This window comes from Alosa sapidissima, chromosome 4 (assembly GCF_018492685.1).
Source record: "Alosa sapidissima isolate fAloSap1 chromosome 4, fAloSap1.pri, whole genome shotgun sequence".
In the NCBI taxonomy this organism is placed as follows: Eukaryota; Metazoa; Chordata; class Actinopteri; order Clupeiformes; family Clupeidae; genus Alosa; species Alosa sapidissima.
This window is the reverse complement of record NC_055960.1, coordinates 23,690,738-23,716,971: the sequence shown is the minus strand read 5'-3', so window position 1 is coordinate 23,716,971 and position 26,234 is coordinate 23,690,738. Positions and strand designations below refer to the sequence as shown.

Sequence of the window (26,234 nt, the reverse complement as noted above, 5' to 3'; positions counted from 1 at the left end):
CCATGCAAATAAATCACTGTTTTACACCCATTTACGAGGCTCAATGTATCTCCACACTTAATTGGTAGACTTCCGAGGGCCCTGACATTTAAAACGAGACATTGAGAACTTTGAAAAAGCACTGGTAGTTTACTTACAAGACGATTTATACAGACAGTATCTTCACAAAGTTTAGCGTTTGCAGCCATCTTGAATTTAGTCACGATAAGTCGAGCAACGAGTAAGAATGAACAGGTATGATAAGGGATCAGATTCCAAAAATAATTCAGTGGAAATGCATGGATTCCAGTTGCTGCTACTGGAAGAAACTGGAATCCATGCATTTCCACTGAATTATTTTGTTGTTTTGAGGCTTGCATATGCCCATGTTAAATTGTGATGGCACCAGTTAACATGGGCGTATATTTCTCACATGTTAACCTGTGTTAACTTTGACTGAAAGTGTAATATACATAGAAATCCAGTATCAATTTCAACGACTCGTAGTGTAGTGGTATAGACGATATAGAAGCTAATCCGATCAACTTTCTTGATCATGCATGGTTCGAATCCCAGCTAGATCGCTAGATTTTATTTTTTTTTCCATTCATTCAGTATGTGTCATATTTGTGGATAATGCTTAAACGGACATGTATTTGACATACACTGGTGATGTTTTCAGCGATATCCGTTATATTGTCTCACTTGTAAACACTTTGTGAAAATGTAAACCTGCACTATCGGAGGCAGAGCAGATTAAGAAGTAGGCAGGGTCTTGTTGAATATTCACTGATTTTATGCAAATATCACCAGTTAACCTGCTCACCATCTAAACTGGAACACCGGCAACATTGCCCAAAAATTGCCCTGTGTACCATCAGCTTCACAGTTAGCCATCACATTTTAACTAATGAAGGACAAAGAATTAAGCTTGAGTATGGATGCAATATGAGCCTGGTGAGTGGCACAGACTTTTGACGTAAGACTGCTAAATGCTGCACATGACATGTTCCCAGGTGATCACATGATTGCATGAAGACTCATAGGTAGCCTATGTTATTTTATCAATTAATAGAAAGCATCTTTTCTACGTTCTGCTTATGATTATGTAGGATGTTTTTAATTTTTGGAAAAGGGAAAAAAAAAATGCTTCAGATGAAATAATTTGGCGGAACCCCTGCAGTACCTCCATGGACCCCATTGAATATCACTGCAGTAGAGTGCAAACTAATTACATATGAACAAACCAGCAGGTTACTTATGTTAAGAGCATTTATTTATTTATTTTCGGCAAAGAATGGGATGGTGAAAAAATAGTGCTTCATTAACATTTCCACAGTACAATGTTCTCACCCTTAAAATACAAATGTGATCAAGCTTGAATCAAGTTAATTAATTCAGTTGTCTTCTGTTCTTGATGAACACCATATTGCGCATTCATGGACAAAAATGAGGTCTGAGGTGGACTAAACACTAATCACAATGCATCTAAAACATTGATAGTGCTTCATGAAAGAAACATATATATCCCTCTGTAGAAATAAACTCCAAAGAGCAGCTTAGTTTCTTTGCAAAATGAGTCATTTTTCAATGAGGCAGAATTCATTTAGCCACAGCCAAAACAAGACACATTCTTTGACAAACACATACATTCTCAAACAGATGCCATTTTTCTTTTTTGTATCAGTATTTTTGTAAAGGCAATGTTTAAGTAATCACAAGAGCTAGCTAGGTTGCATGACAATATTATGAAATGAGCCTTCAGATGCTTCAAATTAGAAATAAACTGATCATATAAATTCAAAGCTAACGTTGCATTCAGTCTCCCCCACTTCTCTTGCATTCAAATATGCCACTTTGATATACCACTGTATACTACATACTTTGCACAGTGAAACTATTATTTGGTTTACAGACATCAATCTCCATGATGTTGTAGGGAACAATATTGAAAGTTCCATTTATGTGGGTTGAGATGTGAATATTACTATTAAAGCACATTCCCCAGTGATTAGTGTTAACACACATTTACCACACTTGTACATAATTCTGGACTGTAGAATCATTCTGATCCACTAAGAATGTCAGTTTCCTTTCAGCCTATTAAATGAGGCATTGCTTTATGCTTTTGTGTCAAACATACAAATGTAATAAATAGGTAGGTACTATAAGTATGATATAATACATATCACACAAATGTATAATACCAAACATATTAAAACAAAAAGACATGAAAACTTAAAGTGAACCACATGGCACACAAAAATACATGGCAGTTTTTTTTTCAAGAGTAAACATTACAAAATGGTAAAACACAGACACAAATAACAACAGCGTTAGACAGCCTGACATTAATAGGATCTTTAAAAAGTTATAACACAATGGTAACAATAAAACAGCAGCAGTGACGGACAATTTTGGACCTGGTATGACTTTTATGCCACAAAAACATACAACCAGTTTAGAAAGGCTGAGGATCATATCCAACCTCTGGTGTGATCCAGTTATGGACTGGGATGCAGTGGTCAGGGATACTCAGCATACTGGCCTATGAAGTCCACTTCCTCCTCTGCTTTGGCCCTCAGCTCATGGAGAACAGGGGTCAAGACTGCCCGCAGGGTGCAGCAAACCGCCTGGCCATTCTCCGATTCCATATCCACCTAGTGATTGAAAGGGAGACAAGGATTACATTCTAGAGAACCACAACTATATGAAAGAAAAACAGAATTGACATGCTGATCTATCTGAAACAGATGCTGGTATTGTATATTCTTATAGTCTCTTATACATTTTGCATCAACAATTGAATTTATGTGCTGTAATTTAAACTAAAGTAAGTGGGATTTAGCAAATGCCTATACAAAGTGAAAGACTTAACATTCTTGTATCAAATGCGGGCCAACTCTTTCTTGGGCGGCAAGACTACTGCTGCTCCCCCACAACCCCATTGTTTCTGTGCACTCAGAGGGTTTTTATATAACTTTTATAACATAAAAAGGATGTAGACATTAATACTCACCTTTGTAAATGTTTTGATTATACGATCGAGAATGCCCTTTTCCACCTCCTCTGGTATCTCTAATAGATGTGCGGCACAATCAAGAATGCACAACAGAGTTTGTTTGTGGCCCTGAAGTAAAAACAGAAGATCACTGGTTAAAGTTTTCCATAGAAGCCAAAATATGGCTACATTTGTTCAATCTAATCCAAACCAAATCCCACCCCCACTCTCCACAAGTCAAAGAAATAATCTTCGCTAATCCTAGGCTAGAGCACTGTTGTGAATCCTAGGTCAATAGTGTAACACCTGCACTCTGACCACAATGCCAAAGCACTATGTTCATTCGCATGGTACAATGAACCACTCTTGATACAACACTACCCCCAACAACACATTCAGGTATTAGTCTATACCAACCAATCTGGCCATGCAGACATGGGATGGGTGGCTGTCCTGTACAGTCACTGTATCTTTAGTGTTTCTCTGCAACACTGACCTGAAATGGTTACTATTTTTTATCCTTTGGTCAATCATGTAGCAGTTAACAAGGTGGGATTTGATTCCAAACAAAATGACTAAAAATTACCTCCGTGCCACTTACCTTTTCCAGTGAGTCTAGAGCCTGTTGTGAGCTATAGTTGTTCTCCTCCAGTGCCTCCACATCCTCATGGCTGATGACCGGATCTCTGAGCTGCTCCAGCCAAGACCACACGAGACTAGAGAGCACCAGAGGGTCCCGCTCCAGGCAGAGTCGATCCCAGGTCCCCTCTCTGGAGTTCAGCTCCGTCTGCAGGCAAAGAGTAGGTCATTCCATTTAGACTGATTTTAGTTTCACTACTCGAATGCAAAATCACGCCAAAGCCCATAATATCATAATAATGAAAAAAGAACTTCACTTGAAGTAAGAGTCAGTCATACCTGCCACTCTAGCACCTTGTCTCTGAGCTCTTCTTGGTCAGATTCTGTCGCAAGCGCTTGAGCAACCAAGACTCGCCTGGCCTGCGGGCTGAGCTCATTCTGGAGTGCGATGAAGGGGAAGTTTGGCTTCTCCGAATTAACATCGCAAGCTTCCGTTGAGCTAAGATCAGAGACGGCTGATGACTTCCCCCTATCAACACAACCCTTTCCACAACCTTCATCATCCCACGCTGACAACATGGACTCGTTGGTTCCTCTGCTGCTTTCAGTATACCCCACAGACATGCTACGCTGACTCTGTCTGAGAGGTACCCGTCTTGACTGGCATGATCCTCCAGGCTTTTTCTCTGCCTCTTTCCTCTGAGGTTTGTCTGAGATTGGCGAGTTGGAGGGAGAGCGATTGCTTGGGCTGTCACTGTCGTGACTGCGACCGCGACAGTGAGGTTGACCTGGTGGACGCCAAGTAGACTCACAATCCCCAAGGCTGTTGTGAAAGGCGAAGCATGGATTGAAGAGGTCTGACATTGGCCTGTGGCTAAGTGCACTTGCAGAGGCCCCTGCTGGATGCATCTGAGAGGACAGGATGTGCAGAGCAGTGTCGCTCAAGCTAAGGCTTCTCTTGAGGGTACGGAGAGGTTTCAGGAGGTTGCAGGGTTCCCGCTGCCTCCAAACCATGTCCTGTTCGCTGCACAAAGGCCGGTCGTGAGCCAGCAGCACGGGGACGGGGGTTGTCAGCGAGACTCGTGGCGAAGGCACAGGGATGCCCTTCCCCCTCATCTCCTTGCCGAGCTGCTGCAGAGCCTGCTGGGATACGGTCTTCTCTACCTCCGCAGCCAGGTCTGGCAGCTCTGGTGCCGGCCGCAGTTCGTCCACGGGGACTGTGCGGTTCTCGGCCACGTCCAGCAGCAGGCGGCAGATTAGCTGCACGGGTTTGGGCACGTGCTTCATGAGGCGCGCCTCGTAGCCATGCAGCAGGTGGCGCTGGCGGGTCAGGTACTGTGTGAGCGTGACAGTGTGGGCCCTTGGCTCGGCACAGGAGAAGACGCTGCGCAGCGGCACAAGGAACTGGGCAAACTCCCGCACACACAGTAGCTGTCCCCGCGTCTGGATGGAGTTGGGTCGCTTTGCGCGCACAAACAGGATGGCCTGGTCAGCGCTCATCCGTGAAGTAAAAACGAGGTAGCATGCCAGTAAGACACCTATGAGAGATGAGTAACAAAAAGATTTTGATGCCTTTGGATATGATTCGTTTGTGCTGTCCAAGGAAATGAGACAAGAATTACGTAGAAATAGGAATTTATGGGATACGTTACTACTATACTATTCAAATCACCTTGTTAGCACCACCATTATGCTTGTCTCTATTTATGTGTATTTAGAATTCTGTGAACCCTTCTGATACTTTCATTTTTAACTATAGTAATTAAATGCAATTATTTAATTATTCACACACCATTGTGGAGGTGGCCACTCCACAGATCAAAACTCATTTTCCATCACCCATACAGTAGCTGACCGTGTGCCTGATGCTCTAGTGCATTAGGAGAGGAAGTTATGAACCTCACCTGTTCTTCCAAGACCCGCATGGCAATGGATGGCCATTTTCCCCTCCTGAATGGCAAAGGACATCACTTTAACCATATCCAAGATGGTGGTAAGAGATGCCACGCCATAGTCCTTCCATCCAAAGTTGTAAAAGTAAACTGTAATGAGAAAATATGTGTGTTTTTGTGTGTGTGTGTGTGTGTGTGTGTGTGTGTGTGTGGCTAGGGAACAAAGCCAAGACGCACAGAACATTTGTACTATACTGCTATGATGCTTGGACAAATTGAAATATAATGAAATCCATCAAATGCTGATGATAGTTTTACAGCCCGACATCAGTGTTCACGGGTCTTTTAAACATCAGCAGTAAAAACCTAGAGGCTATATATAACGTTAATGACATTTCAAGAAAAGTTCCTGAAAATCTGCATCATTACACTGGCAGATCGTAGCTCACTAATACAGTGGAAAGTGACGACTTATTCATTTTCCCAGATGGTGGTAACAACACAAATGACTGTTTACTCTGGGGAGCTCATTAAGAGCAGCAAGTCAAAGCGCTTTACCTTGAGCTACATGTTCTCAGAACCATTAAAAAACACACACACACACAGACACAGACGGACATACATACACAAGAACACACACAAAAGAACAGGCACCGCAGTAGCCTTGAGCTGACCGCTGGATGCTGCGTTGTACAAAGCCATTTTCTACCACTGAGTCCACTGATAATTAGAATGACTCATGATCGAAGGAGAGAAAGACTCACTTCCTGCTTCCATGAAGATCTCAGGGCGATAGGTAAAGCCACTCTCTGCCTCCAGAGGGTTGCCACAGCTGGCATGCTCCCCTGGGCGCTGCAGATTAATCACCGTCTTTAGGCCACACCTAAATCAGAGGGAAGAGCTTCAGTCAGGACCAAGGTTGAGATCAATACGACTGATGGCTTAGGAAGCCAAGATGGCAGATTTAGAGGCACAATGGTGGTGATGTGTGTGAAGTGTATGCTTTTCCTCTAGTAACAGTATTCTTACAAACAGAGGGCCAGGGAAGTTTCAGTGTATGTTGTCGATTCAGTTTCTGGTCATTGAGCACGGTTCCATGCAGCCAATAAATGGTTTTGAATCAGTTTATTGGGAATAAACCGAATTTGCATGTGTCTTGTAAACACCTTATTCTGATTGAAATAAACCGAAAAAGGCCTATACGGTTTCCTAATAAACCGTTTGCACACCCTAGCATATGCCTGTTTTAAACGGAATATTGGGTCATAAAAACACCTTAAACGGAATATGCTTCCAGAAGGAAGAGTGCTGTAGGACTGCACATGTGCAATTCGCACAGAATTAGAATAAAATGAACAAACTGCCTCACACACTTTCCTAATCATGGCGAAACAATGCACACACTTTTGGAAAGACTAGGAGACAAACTTCAATCATGCAAATGTCATGGAGTTCATCGATGGGAGAAAATGCGACGTTTTCGATGGGAGAAAAAGCAACATAAGCCTGACCAAGTGAAATACAGGTGGAAGACCCTGAAGATGCTGTATTATTCAGCCAAAAGAGGGAATTCCACCAGCGGAGATATACGTCATGACGTTGGGAGCCTATTTGTGGGCTGCTTCGCTGACTTATTCGGAATAATGTTGATTGCTACGTAAACAATATGCTCAAAACGTGACATTCTACTTGCATGTAAACAGGTTAAACGGATTATTGACATAAACGGAATTCTGGCAATAAACGGATTCAAAACGGTTTATTCCCGGTATGAAAACGTGCTCACTGTTATATTGGTCTATTGGCATATGCAGGTTTAACATACCCTTGAAACTGTTCAATGATGTTATATTTTTCAATTATTTCTGTTGAAGGCCTTGCCATGGCTAGTAGGTTGTCTGTGATCCTGGAAAGAAAGGTGGTAAAACACAGAGGTGGTAAAAAACAAAACGCAGTTCTGAACATAGCGTACGTTTTTATTTAATTATAATGCTGAATTTCTTTGACCTAAAAAATAAAAGTAGAAGAAAAACAGATTCAAATAATGTTGTTTGTAAATGACTGACAACAAACCCAACAAATATTGACAAAAGACCAGTGAGTTTGGCTCATATGCAGTATCGACTAGGTGCTCTGATTTATATTGATCTACAGCACTGGTTCACAAGGGCATGCAGCACTGCCTGTACAAGGCCACAGCTCAGCCACTTGGCCTCCCTCTCCTTTTTTAATTTAATACAAAATGGCTTCTGAAATCCATGCTGACAATGAAATGTTTCTGGTGAGCTTAGCGTTGTTAAGGGCGTCATTAGGCTACTGTGTGTTTTCATGTCGGTGAGATCTCACCATGACGAGTAGAGGCCCTTGATGGCTTGCTCCTCGTCGCTCCAGCGGGAGGGGTTCTCGTACTTGCAGGCGCGCCCCCCACAGGTCATGGAACACTGCATGTGACCAGGGATGACATGCCGCAGGGTCTCCCCAACTTTAGTGTACTTTGCTGTCGGGACTCGAACACTAACTGGAGAGAGAAAATGGAGTAACATTGAAATAAGTAAAACAAATACACACTACAACAGCATCACTTAAGAAACACTGTGTGTGGAAATAAAGACAGCAACACCATGAATAAATAATACAAGTAAAAAAGGGAAATTAGAGAAGTCCTGACATAGTGTTTGGATTGGATAACATAAAGGTAGATCAGTCATTACCGTCTAGTTAAGAGAGTTATTTCAACTCAAATTTTCGTTTACCATTAACACACAAGATAACACAAATCGGCTGTCAAACACCTCCATTGCATCATATCCTCATGTAAATGTACACGCATCACATCAATCCTGCCTCTGGAAGTAAGAATATCATATAAATCCGTTTTTGAAAGTGGTAGGCTAGAATGAAATCTGAATTACATCTGCGTCCCTGCGCACTGGTGTCTGCTTCGACCATACTGACGGCCAGCATGACCCGGTGGGAGGAGGTGGAGAGGCTCTCCAGTGCGGAGCTCCGACGCCGCTGCAGCACCTTCAGCAGCACGTCTGAGGCCGAGTGGCGCCGGCTGTTCCCCAGCCCGAAAAGGATGTCCCCAGTGAGGGAACGGCAAGCTGGCCGCTGCTGCCGCTGCATCGCCCTCCAGAACACGATGCACTCGCTGAGTCCAGTGACGTCTCTTTCCCCCACCCCCCCCCCCCCCCCTCTGTTTATAATTTTCCTTTTTGTCTATTCAGTGCTTTTTACTCTCTTCTGCTCTCCATCTTGCAGTTTGTTTCTGTTCCTCTTGGTACTCTAGTGTTGTCCATCACTTTTTCTGATCACTCTTTCACGCTTTTAACTTTTCCTCTTTTTGATCACTGTCTATCGTTGTCTTTCGCTCCATCTCCCGAACTCACTGACTGTCTGTCTGACTTCCCTTTTTTATTTCTGCTGCCTGGCCACACAGGGCTTCAGCTCGCTCTCGCTCTCTCTCTCTCCCTCACTCACTCGCTCTTTCTCTTTCTGTGGCATCACTGTCGCACCCTCATCAGAACAGAGGTCTCTTACTCCGCTCCACTGTGGTGAATCATCATACGCCCCGGCACAATTGCCCGGTGGCACAAAAGAGGCAACGAGAGCGGGGGGTGATGCGATCCATCGCTCTGGCCTCTACACTTCACAAGCGTCTCCATGGCAACAAACTCCTAAGTCAGTGGGTGGCTGAGAGAGCGAGGGGTTGAGAGAGAGAAGAGAAAGAGAGATGGTGTGTGTGTGTGTGTGCGTGTGTTGCGTCCGTGCCTCCCTGACGCCACACCAGTGGAGCTGTAGCTGGAGTTGGAAAAATGACATGCTTTCTAAAATGGCACAACACTAGGGATTGCATAAGGCACCTAGCATTCAAAAGAGCTGACACACATGAAGGTGTAATTACACCCTTTCTCCCTAATGCATTTCATTTTCTCCTTTTTGCATTCTGGCTATGAGTGTTTTATGTAACTCAGATGAGCACTTTAATGGCCAAGATGAATGCAAAACCATGATTAAATAACTCCTTCAAGACAAAAAACGCCTACATGTTTTTAGTAAACTATCAATGCAAGTGGTACCTTTTCATCCAGAGCTGTCCATCAAATCCACTGGCCTATAATCACTATGCTATTTCAACGTTTCAGCAAATGCAGATATTAAAGGGGTACATCGGCTACTGTGCTTCCATTACTTACATACATACATACATACTAAGTAAAACCGCAAACCATCAGGAAGAAAAGGCCAGCAATAATCTTACTTTTGTGTATCAAAAGTAAAGTGAATCCACTCAAACATGGATTTGATAGCTGGATTTCCTTCATACACATAAACCTGCTCAGTAAGCCACCATAACAATCACTCTCCCATCTCACCCCTCTCTGTGTGTGTCTGTTCCCAAGGTCGCTCCTCCTCTCCCTCCCTCCCTCTCGCCTTCTGGGAGACGATGAGGATGCGGCGGTACCCACCTGGCTCCATCTCCGTGCTGGGCTCCACAGGACTGGGGTAAGGAACGTCACTCAACAGACTTACTCCCGCTGCCATGGCTGACACTGAAAGGTACGAACAAACATGGTGACAAAAGAACACACACGCAGAGGACCATGACACATGCGTGCGCACACACACAAAAACGTTTTTTAAAAAAATGAAAGAGACGCCTTGATGGAAACGTTGGTGAGCTGGAAATGCTGTCACGAGCTAAAGCAAACAGTCTAAATCGCGTAACGAAACAAAGCCACAGGCAAGATGGGAGGCCCCTGTAGCACAAGCAAAAAGCAACAGACACTGTAGTGTGTAGAGAGAGAAAGAGAGAGATTAAATGTCTCTCTCTGCAGTGAATGAATTGAAGAGAGAATACATCTGTTTTTGTTAAGGAAGGAGGGAGTGAAGGGTAGAAAGAAAAAGACAGCTAATGTCACAATAGGTCTCAGGTGTCACCAGTGGCCAATAGACCTCAGGAAGGTGGGTGTGGCTGTGAGTCCCTCCCCTCAACAATTCTCAGGGGTGATGAGATCTGTGTGGGTTGATTTGTCTCAGCACAGTCTCATGTTTACACAATTAGAGGATACAGACCCCAGAGCTCTTCACTCCCCGATAGTATACTTTCATCTACCCGTGACGGTGCTGTTATTTTATCCCCATGTGTGTTTCTGTAACATAAGAATGCATTTGGCTACAGTATACCACCTCTACTGTAGGCTACTATAGGAGCCAGAAAACTTCTGAGAAATATACAAAGACCTTAGACCTTATTTCTAAAGATAAGTGTGCTGGTTCAGACCCCTTGGGTCTCACAGTTCAACAAGACCTGCCACCTGTAGATCCTCTTAATCCAAAAAACGTAACAGATTAAGCTTGTATGGTACTCCACTCCTTAGGGAAGATGCACTGCACCATCAATTATGGATAACACACCAAACCCCCCCCCCCACACACACACACACACACACACACACACACACACACACACACGACAAACACCACCACCACCACCACCACCAGACCCTTTGTGACTAAGGCACCTGATTTGTGCATGACTTCATCCTATGAGGGTGTTGGGCTGTATTCTCAGAGTCTACTGAACCCTGGAGACCTGGGAATATATCAGAGGCCCACGGTTAGGCCTAGCCTCTCGTGTTACCGCAACCCACACCTAATGGCTCTTATCAGAAACGGCATTAGCTGTGGCCCAAATTACACAGGTGAAATACGGCACCAGAGCCTTAGTGGTGCCAGGTTAGACAACCGGTACATCGCTTGAATCTAATGTCATAAGTCATGGTGTTTTAACGAACACGAAGAGGTTAGTCAGTTTTTCGCTGGAGTTACACTTTAAGTCTAATGTGCCCAGTAAATATACTACCGTAATTTCCCAAGTATTAGCCGTGGTTTATACATTGATTTTGCAAAATTACTTCAGCTATGAGGTTAATACACGGGGGCAGTTAATATGGTATTAATATGGAAAAGTCAAAAAGTAGTATACATCGCACACTGGAGAGTATTTTGCTGACTTTATTTGGCGTGAACGCATTTTCGCAATTTGCTTCATCAGGTTCACGTTCATGGTATTAATATGGTTTTGTTTTTTTAACCAACCATTTGCATAAAACACTGTCCTGCAGTTTATGTACAATGCGGCTAATGCACAGGAAATTGCTGTACTCAGTGGCAAATAAAAGGCACTTTTCACTGTTCAGGCCAACTGTTTCAATATCTTATTTAGCCAACAAAGGGAGTACATGAGCGCCCCTAAAAGTTTGAACCCTCTAAATTATTTAAATGAAATTTGGTAACGCTATATCATTGTACTCTTGTTACACTGTAATTAAACCATTAAGTACAATGTAATGCACTAATTCATTGTGTAACAATGATAGTTTGTACCATGGTAAAATTAGGTAATACAATAAGCACCACTCCTGATACAAATTTCTTCTTTGTTGGAGCACCCAATCGTGCTTATCCATAGGGATACAATTGAGCACTGTGAAGACATTAATTCATGTCATGCAATAATCAATTGTAATCAAATATATATAGACATTTTCAGTGGGTGGTCCATTATCTTAATTTGCACCAAATTGCTGGGAGCTTTCGTATATCCCTTCAACTCCTTTCCCAGTTCTGTGATCTGTAGCCTACTTATAATGTACGCAGTAGGCCTATGTGACCTAATCCTTACCTTAATCCTAACCCTTGCACATCTAATACAGAGCATCAATGTGCTGTGGGTTATATCATTACTCAACATACAGCCTAGCCCAAGGCTGAGCTAAAACCTTTACTACCCTATGCATGGTGTCATATGGAACAAGGACAAAGTAATATAAAATGTGACCCAAACTTCAGCATAACCTGTATCAGACAGAACAAAAAGAACAAGCAAGGTCTAGAATGCTTCAGTGCCTTTGGACAAGGGTCAATGATTAGGCCTAGATCGCGTTAGTTATACCAACATTCATCCGATAGCCTCGGTCCTGTTTAATTCATGCTGTAAAGTTAGACCACAGAGGACTAACTAGCTAGGCTAGACGAGCTAATCAGAATCATTTAAGCTGAAATGTACCCCTCTCTTTCTTTCATTCTCTCTCTCCAAAATCTGACGAGAGAGCCTGAGTGAGACCCAGCTCATTCTATCCAGCCGAGCCATTTGAAACCATTCAATCACTTTGTAGCCTACAGACCACCCCGATGACACAGATTTCTCAAATGATTTATTTTATCACTGAACTAGAATAAGAACACGCTTGACAGGTGAAAAGGGGAGAGCAAAAAAACATAGCTCAAACAGATAGACGTAGTTATAAAATTATAAATGAACATAGTTCAAACAGATAGACGTAGTTATAAAATTATAAATTAATCATTAATTTTAAGGGGGATTATGAACATTTATGGCTGAGCAACAAAAAGCCGAGTCGACATCTATTGTATTATTTTTATAAGAGCTTATAAAATGGCCTCCTATGACGCATTAGATGCCCAAAGTGTGTCGGAGATGGTTCTAAACATGTAGGTGTTCATGGATTTCTGCTTATGTTTGAAAGTCACTTGAGATGTAGTGTTACAATTGTTGTGAAGAAAACATATGTTGTGAAGAACATTGTTTCTGCATGTGAGAGGTGAGAAACATGGAGTGCGAACTTTGAGAGAAAACTAAAGGAAAAGCACAGCAGATGGAGAGAGGGAGAGAGAGAGAGACTATGATGCTCTCTGTTGTGCATCTGAGTCGGTATGTGGGAGGTGAGTGTCTTTACCCACTGGGCTTGTGAATATATAATTAGGCTCCGCTCCACTCCAACATTTTGAAGCGGTTCAGACCAATCTCTTTTCTAATTCAACTGTGCAGACAGACAGCAGGCATATAAATGACTTGTCAGAAGTGGTCATGACTCATGTGGAGTCCAAAGGGGCCAAATTAGGCTATCCGGGATACTGATATCTTTCATTATAATATCTTTTAATAAGCAGTATATCTAACATAGATATTAGGTTGCCATGTTTACACACTAACCTGCCTAATCTCTTCTGAGAAATTGTGCAAAAGTCATGAGGCTACTCTTGGCCCCGTGTACACATCGCTAGCTTTCTCTACTGAATGCATTTCATCGCCTCACTAGTTTAATTGGCTTTCAACTCATTAGCAAAATTGTGAGACAGGGAACAGCCAAAACAGAGGTGGGTGTATAGGCAGTGTGTTTACACACAGGTGAGAAATGAGTCCCTGGCTCACTGGGAAATAGCTGGCAGCTAGGCGTGTTCTGACTTGAACGATGATGTCAGCAAGACAGACAGTAATTGGCAAGCAGAGGTTGTACACCGTGCACAAACAGTGGATTCCTTCCATTGTATATTAGTTGTCCAAACATTTTTTTTTTAATGTGCTTTGCTCTATTTACAGTATGACAACAGCTTACTAGGCAAAAGCTAGAGTAAATGTGCTGTATTAGCTTATGTCCCGGGATATGATCCTACATTGAAAGATAACACTAAAGAAGCGATTTGGGACCCAAATTTAGGCCTATATGCTGCCACAACATATGTAGACTGAGCCTATTAGATGAGTCTGTCACAACACATAAACAGGCCTCCTTATGTTGTGCTTACAAATGCATAATTACTAAAACTGATCCCTTCATACATTATTAAATTTAAATCAGCTCAAGACAAAAAAAGGTTATAGACAAACATTTAAGGTTCTCACACCTTCTTTATATTTCTACATACCCTGACAGAACACTGTTCTTGGGTCAAATAGGCTAGATATTTTACACCCTATCTGAAGTGATATGTAAAGCTACAGTGCACTTAAAATCTGCAAAGCAGCAACAGTCTTGCATAAATAGGCAGACAATTAGGTGACGGGTCTACTTAATCGTGTATAATATACAATGCAACTCCGGTCACCTTGAAATACCAAATGTAATAATATTTTAGGAACATAATTTATGAACAATAAAGCTATGTAGCCTACCTGTGGAAACACTGTTTGTGCTAAATGTAGACTTAGAGAAGCTCACAGTAGGCCCAAGCAGGTGCCAAGGCTTTGAAGAGTTGGCATATATTGCTTTTGATCTTGTCAATTTTTGTAGCCACATCACTCTGATCAAACATATTTAAATGTATGCAACTACGGCAGTGTGAAGTCCATTTGAGGTGACATGACCGTGATGTAACCATGGAAAAAAATATTATTTGATGTATGTATGAGGTACAGAAAAGCAATATGAGGGCAGAGATGGGGAAGGTCGAGTGGTAAAGAAAAAGAGAGACAAAGGAATAACGAAATATAGAAAGATGGAGAACAGAGAGGGCAGTTTAGACAAAGAAAGATATAGGGATAAGATAGAAAGAGGAAACGGAGGGGCAATATAGGGACAGTGATTGGGAGAGATAAACCAATTAAATAGATGGGGAAGTAGAAAATAGATTGACTGATCGGTATAAGGAAAAAGGCTGACCATCTTAATAGTGTTCTTTGCCAGCACTAACCCATAGTAACGTGTTTGGGGAAGCTACTTGAGAAATGGGTGCCTGGGTAAGACATTAAAAATCAGGCTCATACATGCAAACTGATAAACTCATAGACTGTGTATAGAACTGTTCTATACAGTCTATGGATAAACTAAATGTTCTATTGTCCTGGGTAGCCAGGCGACAGGCGTCGGCTACCATTATAGGCTAATAACCTCAATATATGACAGAGACATGTAGCAAGGAAATAGGTTACAATAACAAATATTACATCTTTTATGTATCCTGATGAAGGACACATCTGGACATACAGCTGCCTGTTAGCTAGCCCACACTGAATTCTCTAATTACAATGCATGTTCCTTGTTAGCTAATGGTAATAACCATAGTTTATTCTGTATTTATCAATATAGCATTACGGTAACACGAGTGATATTAGCGGACCAAACAAAACAAACCCACATCATCTACCCATCTTCTGTTCCAACAGGTGGAGTAACAGGATGCATAACGGTGCCTTGGCCAACCAGCTAATTTAGCTAACGTTACTGGCTACGGGATCACGTTAGCTTGGATAGCTTTTTAGCTAAAAGCTAAAAACACACTCGTGTTCAGTTACATACCTGGTTCTTCGTTCCTCGTTAAAGTACAGTTGTCGGATGTTTTCATAGCCTAGATATTACATATTTTGATCCAGTCATGGTGCACGCCGCGGAGCCGTGTCTTTCCATTCAAATAAAACTTCACGAGTATTTGGTCCTTTCCTGTATCCATTTGGATGACTGGATACGTAGCATGTTGTGGAAGGTCTCATCGCATCTCATTGGCTGGGAAGACAGCATGTGATTACACTGATCTCATTGTCCAGAGTGCAACCAGAGAATGTCTAATGGGCTTCTGGTGCAACTTTGCAGATCCCATTTGGTGGTAGTCTAGTGGCTAATTTACGACAACAAAGTACATTCTGCTGAAAAAGTTAGAATGTAATAAGAAGAAAGGGGTCACCATCATCATTTGGACTTGTTTCTTTTCCTTCGATGTTTCCCTTCTATTTCCCCAAAAGAATGAAACGCTGGGCCAATACAGCCATATGGTAGGCTACTAAAATTACATATAGGCCTACCTTAACTTTTTAATGAAGAGGGTTTTCATTCACAACGAAGGAAGCCAACATCAAAGGATGAGCGCGCATTTGAACTTGCTGAGCCTGCGGACACATATTATTCTCTGGCAAATAGTGCCACCTAGCGATAAAGGTTTATTCTGCTTCACGCTTCAAAACAAAACCACTGAAATTACAAGCTTGTACTCTCTATAAAAGAAGCCTGTGAACAATACAGACATCTTCCGTTCAAATCAGGCTACGCCCAATAAAAACGTAATAACTTAGGCTACGATACGAAACATTGAATGTAGAACTAGGCTATCAATATTAGCCTATGTGGTTGTTTATGGAATTGAGTCAGGCTTGCTTTATCTGGTCTTTGCTCTCAAACTGTCAGGTTTGATCACTTCCACAGGATTAATATTCCCTTTCAGCCTTGAGGTCTTCAAAAGGGTTTACTTTATTCTGCCAGACTAAAAAAATATTTTTCAGAAATAATAATTTCACATAACATTAGGCCTACATACATTCTAATGAAGCTTTTCTTTGTAGCAGATCAAGTCAGATTAACAAAAAGAGGCCTTGTCCTCGGTTCACGCACCCTGACATGAAACAAATTGGATAGGTCTATCCCAACGGTTCGTGTGTAGGCTATGCGCCACTCCATAAATGGCATCAACTTTTTCTTAATCATAATCTAGGCTACTGATATAGGATGCCTGCTATACAATACGTGGACTTTCGAATGAACGATAAACGCCCGCTGCTCTTTAAAATGAAATAACGCTGGGAAGAGCAAGGACCAAGCATCTTAAAGTCAAAAAACACTTTTATTTAATACAATTTAATAAAATATAATAAAAATAACCTTTACGATAACCTTCGGGACTTGATAGGCTGCTATCTCTCTGAATAAATCTGAAAAGACAGAAGCACAAATAGGCCAATGCGTGTTGCTGTCATGTCTCAGAGACAACAGTTGTTTTTGAGTTTAAAGGCAATGGTGATTATAAATAATGGGGAAATAATAATTGGCTATAATAATAATAATAATAATAATAATAATAATAATAATAATAATAATAATAAAAATAATAGTGTTTTAGTCTACATACGTATGTGTTACATTATTCCAAACACTAATAGCCTAATTCATTTTCTTAAAAAAGTAATAGTTATAGGCCTACACTAATGTTTAATGAGCATTTGTCACTTTTATCGCCCATAACCTTGATGACTGCACTATTAATTTAGACAATTAGGCTAAGTATCTCCGAGTATAATTCCAACAGATTAAATTATAGCCTTATCTATCACGTAAAAGGGGTTGTTTTTCCTGATTTTATATTTATTTATCTTTATTTATTAATTTTCCGTTATTGTTTTAGCCTGCTAAACAATGCACATAGCCTACCTCTAAATAATTTTAATCTGCTAATGTGTTGGTTATCTGCCGTGCAGGGTCGTTGGAGTAGGTTAGCATAGATATAACTCCAACGACAGGAAAAATAATTCTGGAAATATTGGGGTTTTATTACCATTTAAGTTTTTATCTACTAACACGACTTTGTTCTATTTGTTTTTACAAGTTCCAGTATTGTTTAAGATGAAATGGTCATGCAGACGGTTTTAAGTCTGTTTCATGCAAATATTCTAGCAGTGAATTTGATCCGCAATTATCTAAATATTCTCAAACACTATTCTACAATGCATGGATGTTCAGAGCTAAAAGTATGTTGAAGTCATAATCATGCTTTATTAAAATGATTTGGCAATCGATTTATGGCTCTACATCCAGCAAGTGCAAGCGGACCATTACACTTACACAAATCATTTGTGGAAATCATTATGCTGAAATTATGATATGACCGGAGACTAGATGTGTGTCTGCATGTAAATGTCCCGTTAGCCAGTTCTGAAAGTTTGCTCTCCAAGGGGGAGGGCCGTGACGTATCCTTTAAAAAGGCTGAGCTCTCTAGGCTGGTCGAATTGAAAGATATACTACATCCATTTGAACAGTCACGCAGCTTTCCTTACCCTTTCCGTCCTGAGAAGTAGAGCTCATTGACCTGGTTGGGATGTAAAGCCTTCTGCGGTTATTTTTACGCAAGGTTTACAACTTGTGCGTGCGCAACAAGCTTCGGATACCAACTAATGCGTGGTTCTTTTTTCTGTCAAAAATGGGGCAAACTAGGGACGTGGCCCCATTCGCCTGAGAGACTTCTGCAACATCATTCAACAGCTTTTTCGAAAGTGAGGATAAGTTGCCAGATGTGGGAATAACCATCGAACATCGTTGGGAAAAAGTTGTGTTTAACTCCCGCGTGTTTGATTTGAAATTGTTCCTTGGAACTGTTACTTCAACTGTTTACAAACTATGCAGCATCATTTGGAACTAGGAGGACATTATTATCCTCCGGAAGCACATCCCGACCACAGATCCCACCGCTACAGGAGTTTCATGATCGAAGAAATTTTGACGGACCACCCTGACCACAAAGTGGCCGCGCCGGCTGGAGAGCTCCTCAAATTTGGAGTACAAGCTCTTCTTTCTGCACGGCCATACCACAATCATTTAGGTAAGTTTATATATGTTATTTGCTCAGGAGTTATGCGCACTTGTGTACATCGAAATGTAGCATGTTTAAAGACGTGTTGGACTATCTTTATGGGGGTACCAAAAACTGATAAACAAAAACTCATATGCAAGTTAATGCACCAATGCCAAATGCATCGTCTCGAGACCGTGGTCGTAGACGAGCATGGTAAATACTGACTAGCAAGTTGTGACCAGAGATGCTGTGAAGAGGTTGAAGAAAATCAGTGTATTTATGTTAGCAAGGTATTTCAGCTGGGGAACAGATCATGCGAGAAACATATCGGCTGACTAGGTGCACTGCCAGTTTTGTGCGTAAATCAAATCAGATTTCCCAACACCAGAAGTGTGATGAAGTACATAATCTGGTAGATCACCAGTCACAAGGTCAAATGTGATTATTCAGGCGATATTGCGATGGAGTGTACACTACTGAAACAGTCATTTCATCCTTGTTTATATTTAGGAAATGAAAATGGGTCAAGTCAATAACAAAGCACACTGTGAAGCCAACATGGACAACAAATAGGCCTAGTCGTCAATATTATTATCATGTAAATGTGTTGTTGTTATTATTATTATTATTATTATTATTATTATTATTATTATTATAGCGGCTTACATCTGTCACTACTTGTAGCATGTATTACAAAAGTGTGTGTGTAAAGTTATAACCATTTAGGTAGCCCTTCTGCACTGTTCAGGCAAATTAATCCGGAATATCAGGAAGCCCCTATCAATTCTCATCGTATTAATCAAATGATAATTGTTGTTTCACCTGCAGTCTTGAAGGCAGACCAGGCCGGTATCCTGAAGTTCCCAATGTCACCCCTATCGTGTTCGCTAGGAGCGCCGCTGGGATCCGCACTGCTTTCCGGCGCTGGCCTGCAGGTTGGTTCGGCCTCACATCATTTGCCTCTGGATCTCCATCTGCGCAGTAAACTTGATCCCGGCGGGGATGGCGTGAGCAAGACAAAGAAAGGAAGGCGAAGTCGAACAGTTTTTACTGAACTCCAGCTCATGGGCTTGGAAAAAAGATTTGAGAAGCAAAAATATCTCTCCACACCAGACAGGTATGGAACTTGGCTTCGACAACATTACCTTTGTATTTCATTTTAGATGCACGAGTGTTATTTCTCTATTCTGTGACCAGTTTGTGCATGCTTATAAGGTCTATGTTTTCTACACAGACTTAATGTGTCAATGGAATTAACAAGAGCTCTCTCCCTCATCACAGAATAGACCTGGCTGAATCACTAGGCCTAAGTCAACTTCAAGTTAAAACGTGGTATCAAAACAGAAGAATGAAATGGAAGAAAATAGTAAGTTTTTAAACTTGTCACAGTCCATATCACTTTTAGATACATGTTGCTTTGAGCTCAATTCACACTGACAGTGTTATCAACACCATGCACATTTAATTAATAGGCTGTTCGTTTACAATTTTATGCGCAGGTTTTACAAGGAGGAGGACTGGAGTCTCCGACCAAACCGAAAGGCCGGCCGAAGAAGAACTCCATCCCAACAAGTGAACAACTCTCGGAGCAGGAAAAGTCTCGGGAAACGGACCGACTATCTGACAGTTCCTCCTCGACACGCTCGGATTCTAATCAAGAAGAGTAAATGACTCTAATATTGTGTAGACGAGAACTTTCTGTCAACTGCCAATCTACGCACTACCGCCCCCAAAGAGGCCTGTCACCTCTGGATGCTCTCCCGCAGTTGGCCGTTGGCACCTCGGACATGCGAGTTACATTCTTGGAGACTTGGAGGTCTGCTTATGTTATAATTTTGCCTCTACGATTCCTTTTCCCACCGAGTGTTCTTCCTCCAGCGTCATGGTGAACAGACACTCCCGCATGCCTTGTCTGAAAGGAGGGAGCAAAACTGGTCAGTACAGATGAACTTTTTGTATTGGAGAACACTCATCCACACTCATTGTGCATATAACTAAGCTGAAATGTTATCTTAACAGTATGATTTGATGCAATTAAATATGTTTTTTCACAAAACAATCAACGGTTTCCTTATTATTCAAGCACCAAGTCAAAGAGCGCAAACGAGTTTCATATTTCAGAGATTATTACAGGCATAATACATATCTCAATGCACCTGGTAATACTATCCCAATACAAATAAAAACTGCAATAAAATCGACAATGAGAGTGTATCACATGTCCATTTGATTGATGTGTGGATCTTTTGTAATAATATATGTTCCGTTTCTAGTAATACAGGGTTAATCACATCTTTACTTGTGTGTTATTCAGACTTCAGCAAATACGATGAAGCGTTTCATATTTTCCAGGGGTAATGAGTTTTTAATGACTTGGGTTTTTTTCTGCCAGGTAGTTCATTAATGTTGAGACAATGCAGGGTCTACTACTGGTAACATAAATCAAATAAGCAAAATTAAATTATCGTGTGTAAGTTGCAACGCTAATTATAGTTTCTGCTTTTTACAAATCTGTTTTTAATTTGCTTTTACATGGAGTGCTTGTCTCATCCACACAATTCGATTTGCTGGAAATGTCTTTAATTCATCTTTTCGAACAGGTGCATGATTCTCAAAACATTCTTAACATAGGCCTGTCTGTCTCTTTTGTCATTCATGGTGTGTAGATTTTGTCCTTCTATCAAAAACTAAAATTCTCTGCATTGGCCCACCCATCCTTTAAATTTAAAATGGTGTGAAATACTAAAAGATGCCTTAAGGCATTTTATCTAGGATATGACCAATTTACCTAAGTGAACACACGCAATGGCTTGCGTCAAAAAAGGGCGCACACTCACAACAGGGGCATTGCCAAAATACTTACCATATTTAGGCATAAACCAGAGATATGTGCATTTATTTAGGAATCATATTTTACCACAAATTATATCGATATTCCTTTTGTAACAGCAGCCTTCGCAGTCACAGGCGAGATCATATGGTCATCAAAAGTCTTGTGTTATGTTGGCCAGTGTTTACGCAGCTCTCCCCTTATACTCATAGTGCCCAACCTTAACTTAATCAAATGCGCGCTAGCATCTCGCATTCTTGTCCTTTAAACTTGCTGTGCATCTAGGCCAACTCCTATCAATGATTTGTGGTGACTTTGCTGTTTGCGAGGAGATTGGAGAGCTTTTACCGTGTATGTACACGAAAGCTTTCAATTGTTAATTTCTGACTTTAACACCAAACTTCACGATCAAACTTTATTAAAATTATACACGTCACGGTCCGTGTCCTTTTCTTATATTACACCATAATGCACTGCAGGCTGCTCTATATGGACTACAGCAACATGTATAGGCCTAATGGTCAAAGGCATCAACTACATAGGCAGGAGTATCTCTGGCAACATAGCCTCATAATATCACACAGAGAAACAATTAAAGACACTAAACAAGTTTACTTTATGCGCACATGATTTTTTTTAACTCGGTTTTAATTTTTATGAAATTTTCTTTGCCACTAATATATTTACAGTCGACGGAAATCTGACAGTGCCCCACAACATCTACGAATATTCTGCATTATTTCCTTTTATTTATCTGTAGGTGTGAATGTAACTCCTTGCGTAGGCTCCATTCAAATGATGTGTCCTAACAAATCAGTGTGCTGGTGACAGAGCTTGTATAGACATGCGCGGATGTGGATGAAAATGTTTGGGCCCACAACATGAGATGCTCTACAGAGATTTGGGAATGCTTGTGTTAAGCGAAATATATATAGGCCGGGTCCTCAAGTAACTGAAATAAGTTTTAGTCATGCGTAAACCAAACAGTTTTGCTGTTGCATGGAACCACATCAAATGGCACGACTCTGAGGATCTTTAATTTTGAGGCAAAAGTGTTTAGCAAAGCGGACTCGGAGAGACTACAACGGTGCCTATTTTCATTAAAACTTATACTCAACTCGTGGATGTTTACTCGGACGGTAAACATGTGGTAACCGTGTTTTCTCGGAAAGGAGTTATTTATTTCTGTAAAAAAAAAAGAATACAGACGGAATACTTTTTTAATCGCAGAAAAGTTTCCATGGTCTGCTGAAAACTGAAGTAGGCTAAGCTTATTTACTGATATGGTTGTTTCTGCGGATGAATCAGATTTTTTTTTTTAATTACATGGTGAAACATATTAGTCCTAGTCAATACATTTGTGAATAGCCCTAATAATATGTTGTCAATTCATGCTCTTCAATTTGCCCCATGAGTGTGTGGCATCCATTAGAATCCATAGTCTGAAACCGAATGTTTCCTTTTGCCCCCTTAGTCAATTGCATATTAGGAATGCCCCAAATTGTAAAAACATCCACTGTGCCTCCTCGTCTGTAAATGTTTTGTCCACTTAACAAAATTACCAACTTTCTATCCACAGTAAAAATGGCTTATGCTGTTATTTCGGAACATAAATAAAACTGTGGTCTGGGATTCAGTCCAATGTAGTCACTAAACATTACAGCTCATGAAAACCTTTTATCAAAAGCAAAGCTTCAAATTTCACCATACAGTCTCCCTCGACCATCCACTCTTTTAAGTGCATACGATCTGCGTAAAAATGGTGGGTTAGGCGACATCATACATTGAATTGGCTACACAAGTTCCAATAATACATCCACACACGTGTGCTGAATTTTAAAGTGTTATTTGAAACATTTGTTTTAGCCTATGCTTTATTCGACCTGGACGAATATCCAGTATTTATCATTTTATGCCGTATGTTCAGTAATAAAAACGGACATTATCAAGACTAAGACATGTATGTGTAAACGCTTTGATAACCTGTTTAACATCGGCTGACCAAAGTGTCTGGCGCACTCCCTCTCTCCCTGAATAAATGAGCCTTAAAAAGGCAACTGTTAACTGACAGCAACATTTACTTTTTCTTTAAAAGCTGATCAGTCAATCTCTTCAGACCAATGACATTTATTTTGTTTTGCGCGCAGGGGCTGACCATGTGCATGGATTTATGCCCTGGGACTAGTGAGGTTAAATGGCTCATTAACCCCTCCAGACCAACTCGGGACTTGATTTCCTGCCTGACAGACGAACAACGTCCGCGCATGTGATGATGCCGAGTCTCACCCGCGTTATTAGCCTACTCCCAATACAACTCTGTGACGCAAGACACCGCGCTAACAAATCTGTTTTTTTTTTCTGTCAGCACCACAGTGATATTGTTCGGTGAATTGTATACTTTAAGTGGAAGTTATCTAACGAATTCAAGACGACACCTGGTCCTGATCTGATTTTGTGCTATTTTAATTAACCATTTTTAACAAGTCTAGTATAGACTGCGTGTGTTATGTTGCCATTTTGATGTGTCTCCATTCTGTGGTTCTGCATCCTCAATTGACATCTCTGTTGTCAGTTGTTCAGTGTGGTGACGGTGCTGTTATGCAAGGATGGCATAATTTAGCACTTTCTTTTTTATGCAGTGTTGAGAGGCCAGCCTGAATTGGAATTGGTGGGTTACTCTCACGAGTGTATTGGGATAGATGGTGTGTAACCCTTGATATCTTACCAAGCTAAATTGCAATTGTTTCAACAGTGTCCGCAACAGTGTAGCTGTGGATGTGGGCATACATACATTTTATTTTTTAAATCTGTTGTTCCAAACTAAAATGTGAATTACATATTTATGAGGTCACACTCGTGGGTCTGTCCAAGAATGAAACAATAGGAGATGACGCACTCATATCCACTTAGCTGGCTAAGATTTTCCCAAAACTAATCCTGTCCCATATATTGTATTATTATCATACTGCATATTTATTTAGACACTGCGGTGATTTAGTTCTGGAACTAAATAGAAAATATAATCTTCCCTATCGTATTAATTTCATCCGCAGCTAAGCGTGAGCTCAAATCCTAGGAAAGAAATATCGCTCGTCTTTGCGCATGGTTATGATCTGAGATCTCTTGGCTGCCCAGAAACACACACGTGTGTACGCGCACATGCCCGCATAGACAAACACCTTGTTTATTTAAATACATACGTACATTTTGTGCTTATTTACTTTTTTTTTCTTGATTTATACCAGGAGTGCTGACGCACTTGTTGGTGAATGTTTTGAGGAAACGATAAAGTGGCTTGACCAAAATAAGAATAATAAATAAAATAAAATAAAACGGGCATGTAAGATCATAATGTGAAAACAATTGTGCATTCTCACATTTAATCCATTAAGATCAGACACCAGCCGTTGAGTTATGGGGGAAAATACAAAATTATTATGGTTCATTTATGGGATGCTTTCTATTCACCCGTCGCCTTTCTAGTGGTTTGTGGGTGATACAGATGAGGAGAGTGTAAAATCGATTTTTTTTACTTATTTCAATAAGTTTTATTCGATACAATTGAGTCCAGTCACTTGAGAACGAGGAAGCCTTTTCTCAATTTAGGATAAATTGGACGCACGGTCACTGTGGGCAAAGGAAGGCGGTTGACTCTCAGATCTTAATAAACCCTCAATCACGACTTCCTTCCGAAGAATCATTATTCATGACTTAGGTAGGAATGTTTTAAGTGAGACTGGGCTATATATACAATCTGCAGAAGAGACTAAAATAAAGGCAAGATTGTCTGCAACAATATGACATGGATAGTGCATTATGCTTTGATACTTTATAATGCTTCACTGTTATTGGCTAATAATGACATTTCGAGGTAAAATAAATAGTGGTTGACCTTTGTAAGGAATACATCTGTAAACACAATAAATACAAAACATAAATATAAAATAGTTTGAATTATGAAAGCCTTTTATAAGTTGAATTAATTTGTAATCATTAGACATGATGGAAAATATTTCTGACATGTTTCAGTTTGTACTGTATACTGCATACATACTGACAATTCAGTATGCATTTTAGGTCTCTATAGAGAATGAATGGTTTTGATGTTTTGACAAAAATCAGTAAAGTATTACAAGTGTAGGAGCGCTATGAGTGACTTACATGTTGTAAAATACATTTCCCTGACAAGGAAATATTACATAAGCAAGACATCATAACCAGTAGGGCCAATGTCAATATCAGTACCAGTAAAACACTCAATGATCAGTAGAACGTCTTATTCTTGGGACTAGGCTCTGCTTGATAATGGCATGCGTGTGTCTGTGAGCATTTTACACCATACCACTGCAGTAAATTGGTGAGTAGGCATATTTCACAAAAAAAAAAAAAAAAATGTGACAGTTAAATAGCATAACCCGATCCTGTTGGCATCAGACACTTCTCTTATTACACAGTGATTAATCGATTTAGGCCTCCCCGGGCTGCCTTTGCTTTCAGATAGACATATGAAAGGCTGCATGTGGGACACCTCAATTATGCACGGCAACCTGGCTAACATGCAAGTCTCCCCACTCCAAATAATAATCCTAAATTACTTCCTCCTGTTAATTTGTGGGGTGGCTTTCAACTTTAGGAAGAGGAGGGGGGAAAAATCGCTTCACGATGTAATCAGTCAGTCGCATTATAGTGTGATATATCACACTATACTGTATGGTATATCTTATAGTATATCAGTGTAGGGGAGCATACTTTTCTTAATTCAGCTGCATGGCTGTAAATGGACAGATGGCTACAAACTTCATTGCTTTCATGAGCA

General features: G+C 40.8%; 2 protein-coding genes across 4 annotated transcripts in view; one reads left to right on the top strand and one right to left on the bottom strand.

Annotated features, from left to right (window-relative positions):
- Positions 1-26,234, top strand: part of barx1 (BARX homeobox 1) — a 112,405-nt gene that overhangs the window by 4,640 nt on the left and 81,531 nt on the right. Inside the window, exons 2-6 of one of the 2 annotated variants that reach the window (XM_042090578.1) lie at positions 9,855-9,957; positions 18,231-18,615; positions 19,417-19,705; positions 19,870-19,954; positions 20,088-20,641. In XM_042090578.1, coding sequence (XP_041946512.1) covers positions 18,414-18,615; positions 19,417-19,705; positions 19,870-19,954; positions 20,088-20,255 — 744 coding nt within the window. In that variant the 5' untranslated portion in view covers positions 9,855-9,957; positions 18,231-18,413 and the 3' untranslated portion in view covers positions 20,256-20,641. Of the gene's footprint in view, positions 1-9,854; positions 9,958-18,230; positions 18,616-19,416; positions 19,706-19,869; positions 19,955-20,087; positions 20,642-26,234 lie in introns of those variants that run through there. The other variant, XM_042090579.1, reaches the window with a different exon arrangement.
- ptpdc1a (protein tyrosine phosphatase domain containing 1a) lies at positions 1,238-15,781 on the bottom strand. Of its 2 annotated transcripts, XM_042090577.1 has the most exons (10): positions 15,555-15,781; positions 9,921-10,004; positions 7,798-7,969; positions 7,277-7,357; positions 6,216-6,334; positions 5,464-5,601; positions 3,899-5,097; positions 3,582-3,767; positions 2,999-3,109; positions 1,238-2,639 (listed from the first exon to the last, which is right to left on the bottom strand). In XM_042090577.1, exons 1-10 carry the CDS (start codon positions 15,598-15,600, stop codon positions 2,505-2,507), a joined length of 2,271 nt encoding a protein of 756 aa, XP_041946511.1. In that variant the 5' UTR covers positions 15,601-15,781; the 3' UTR covers positions 1,238-2,504. The 2 variants fall into 2 exon arrangements, with proteins under 2 accessions (XP_041946511.1, XP_041946510.1); XM_042090576.1 differs by lacking the exons at positions 9,921-10,004; positions 15,555-15,781 and adding an exon at positions 8,364-9,795.

What these genes read in the sequence shown, in the direction of transcription:
- ptpdc1a (XM_042090576.1), bottom strand. Translation starts at nt 8,577, where the DNA reads ATGCAGCGGCAGCAGCGGCCAGCTTGCCGTTCCCTCACTGGGGACATC. An exon ending in GATCTTCATGGAAGCAGGAA is followed by an intron (nt 5,602 to 6,215) that starts GTGAGTCTTTCT and finishes TTCTCATTACAG; the next exon opens with TTTACTTTTACAACTTTGGA. An exon ending in ACAAGGTGCTAGAGTGGCAG is followed by an intron (nt 3,768 to 3,898) that starts GTATGACTGACT and finishes CTTTGCCTGCAG; the next exon opens with ACGGAGCTGAACTCCAGAGA.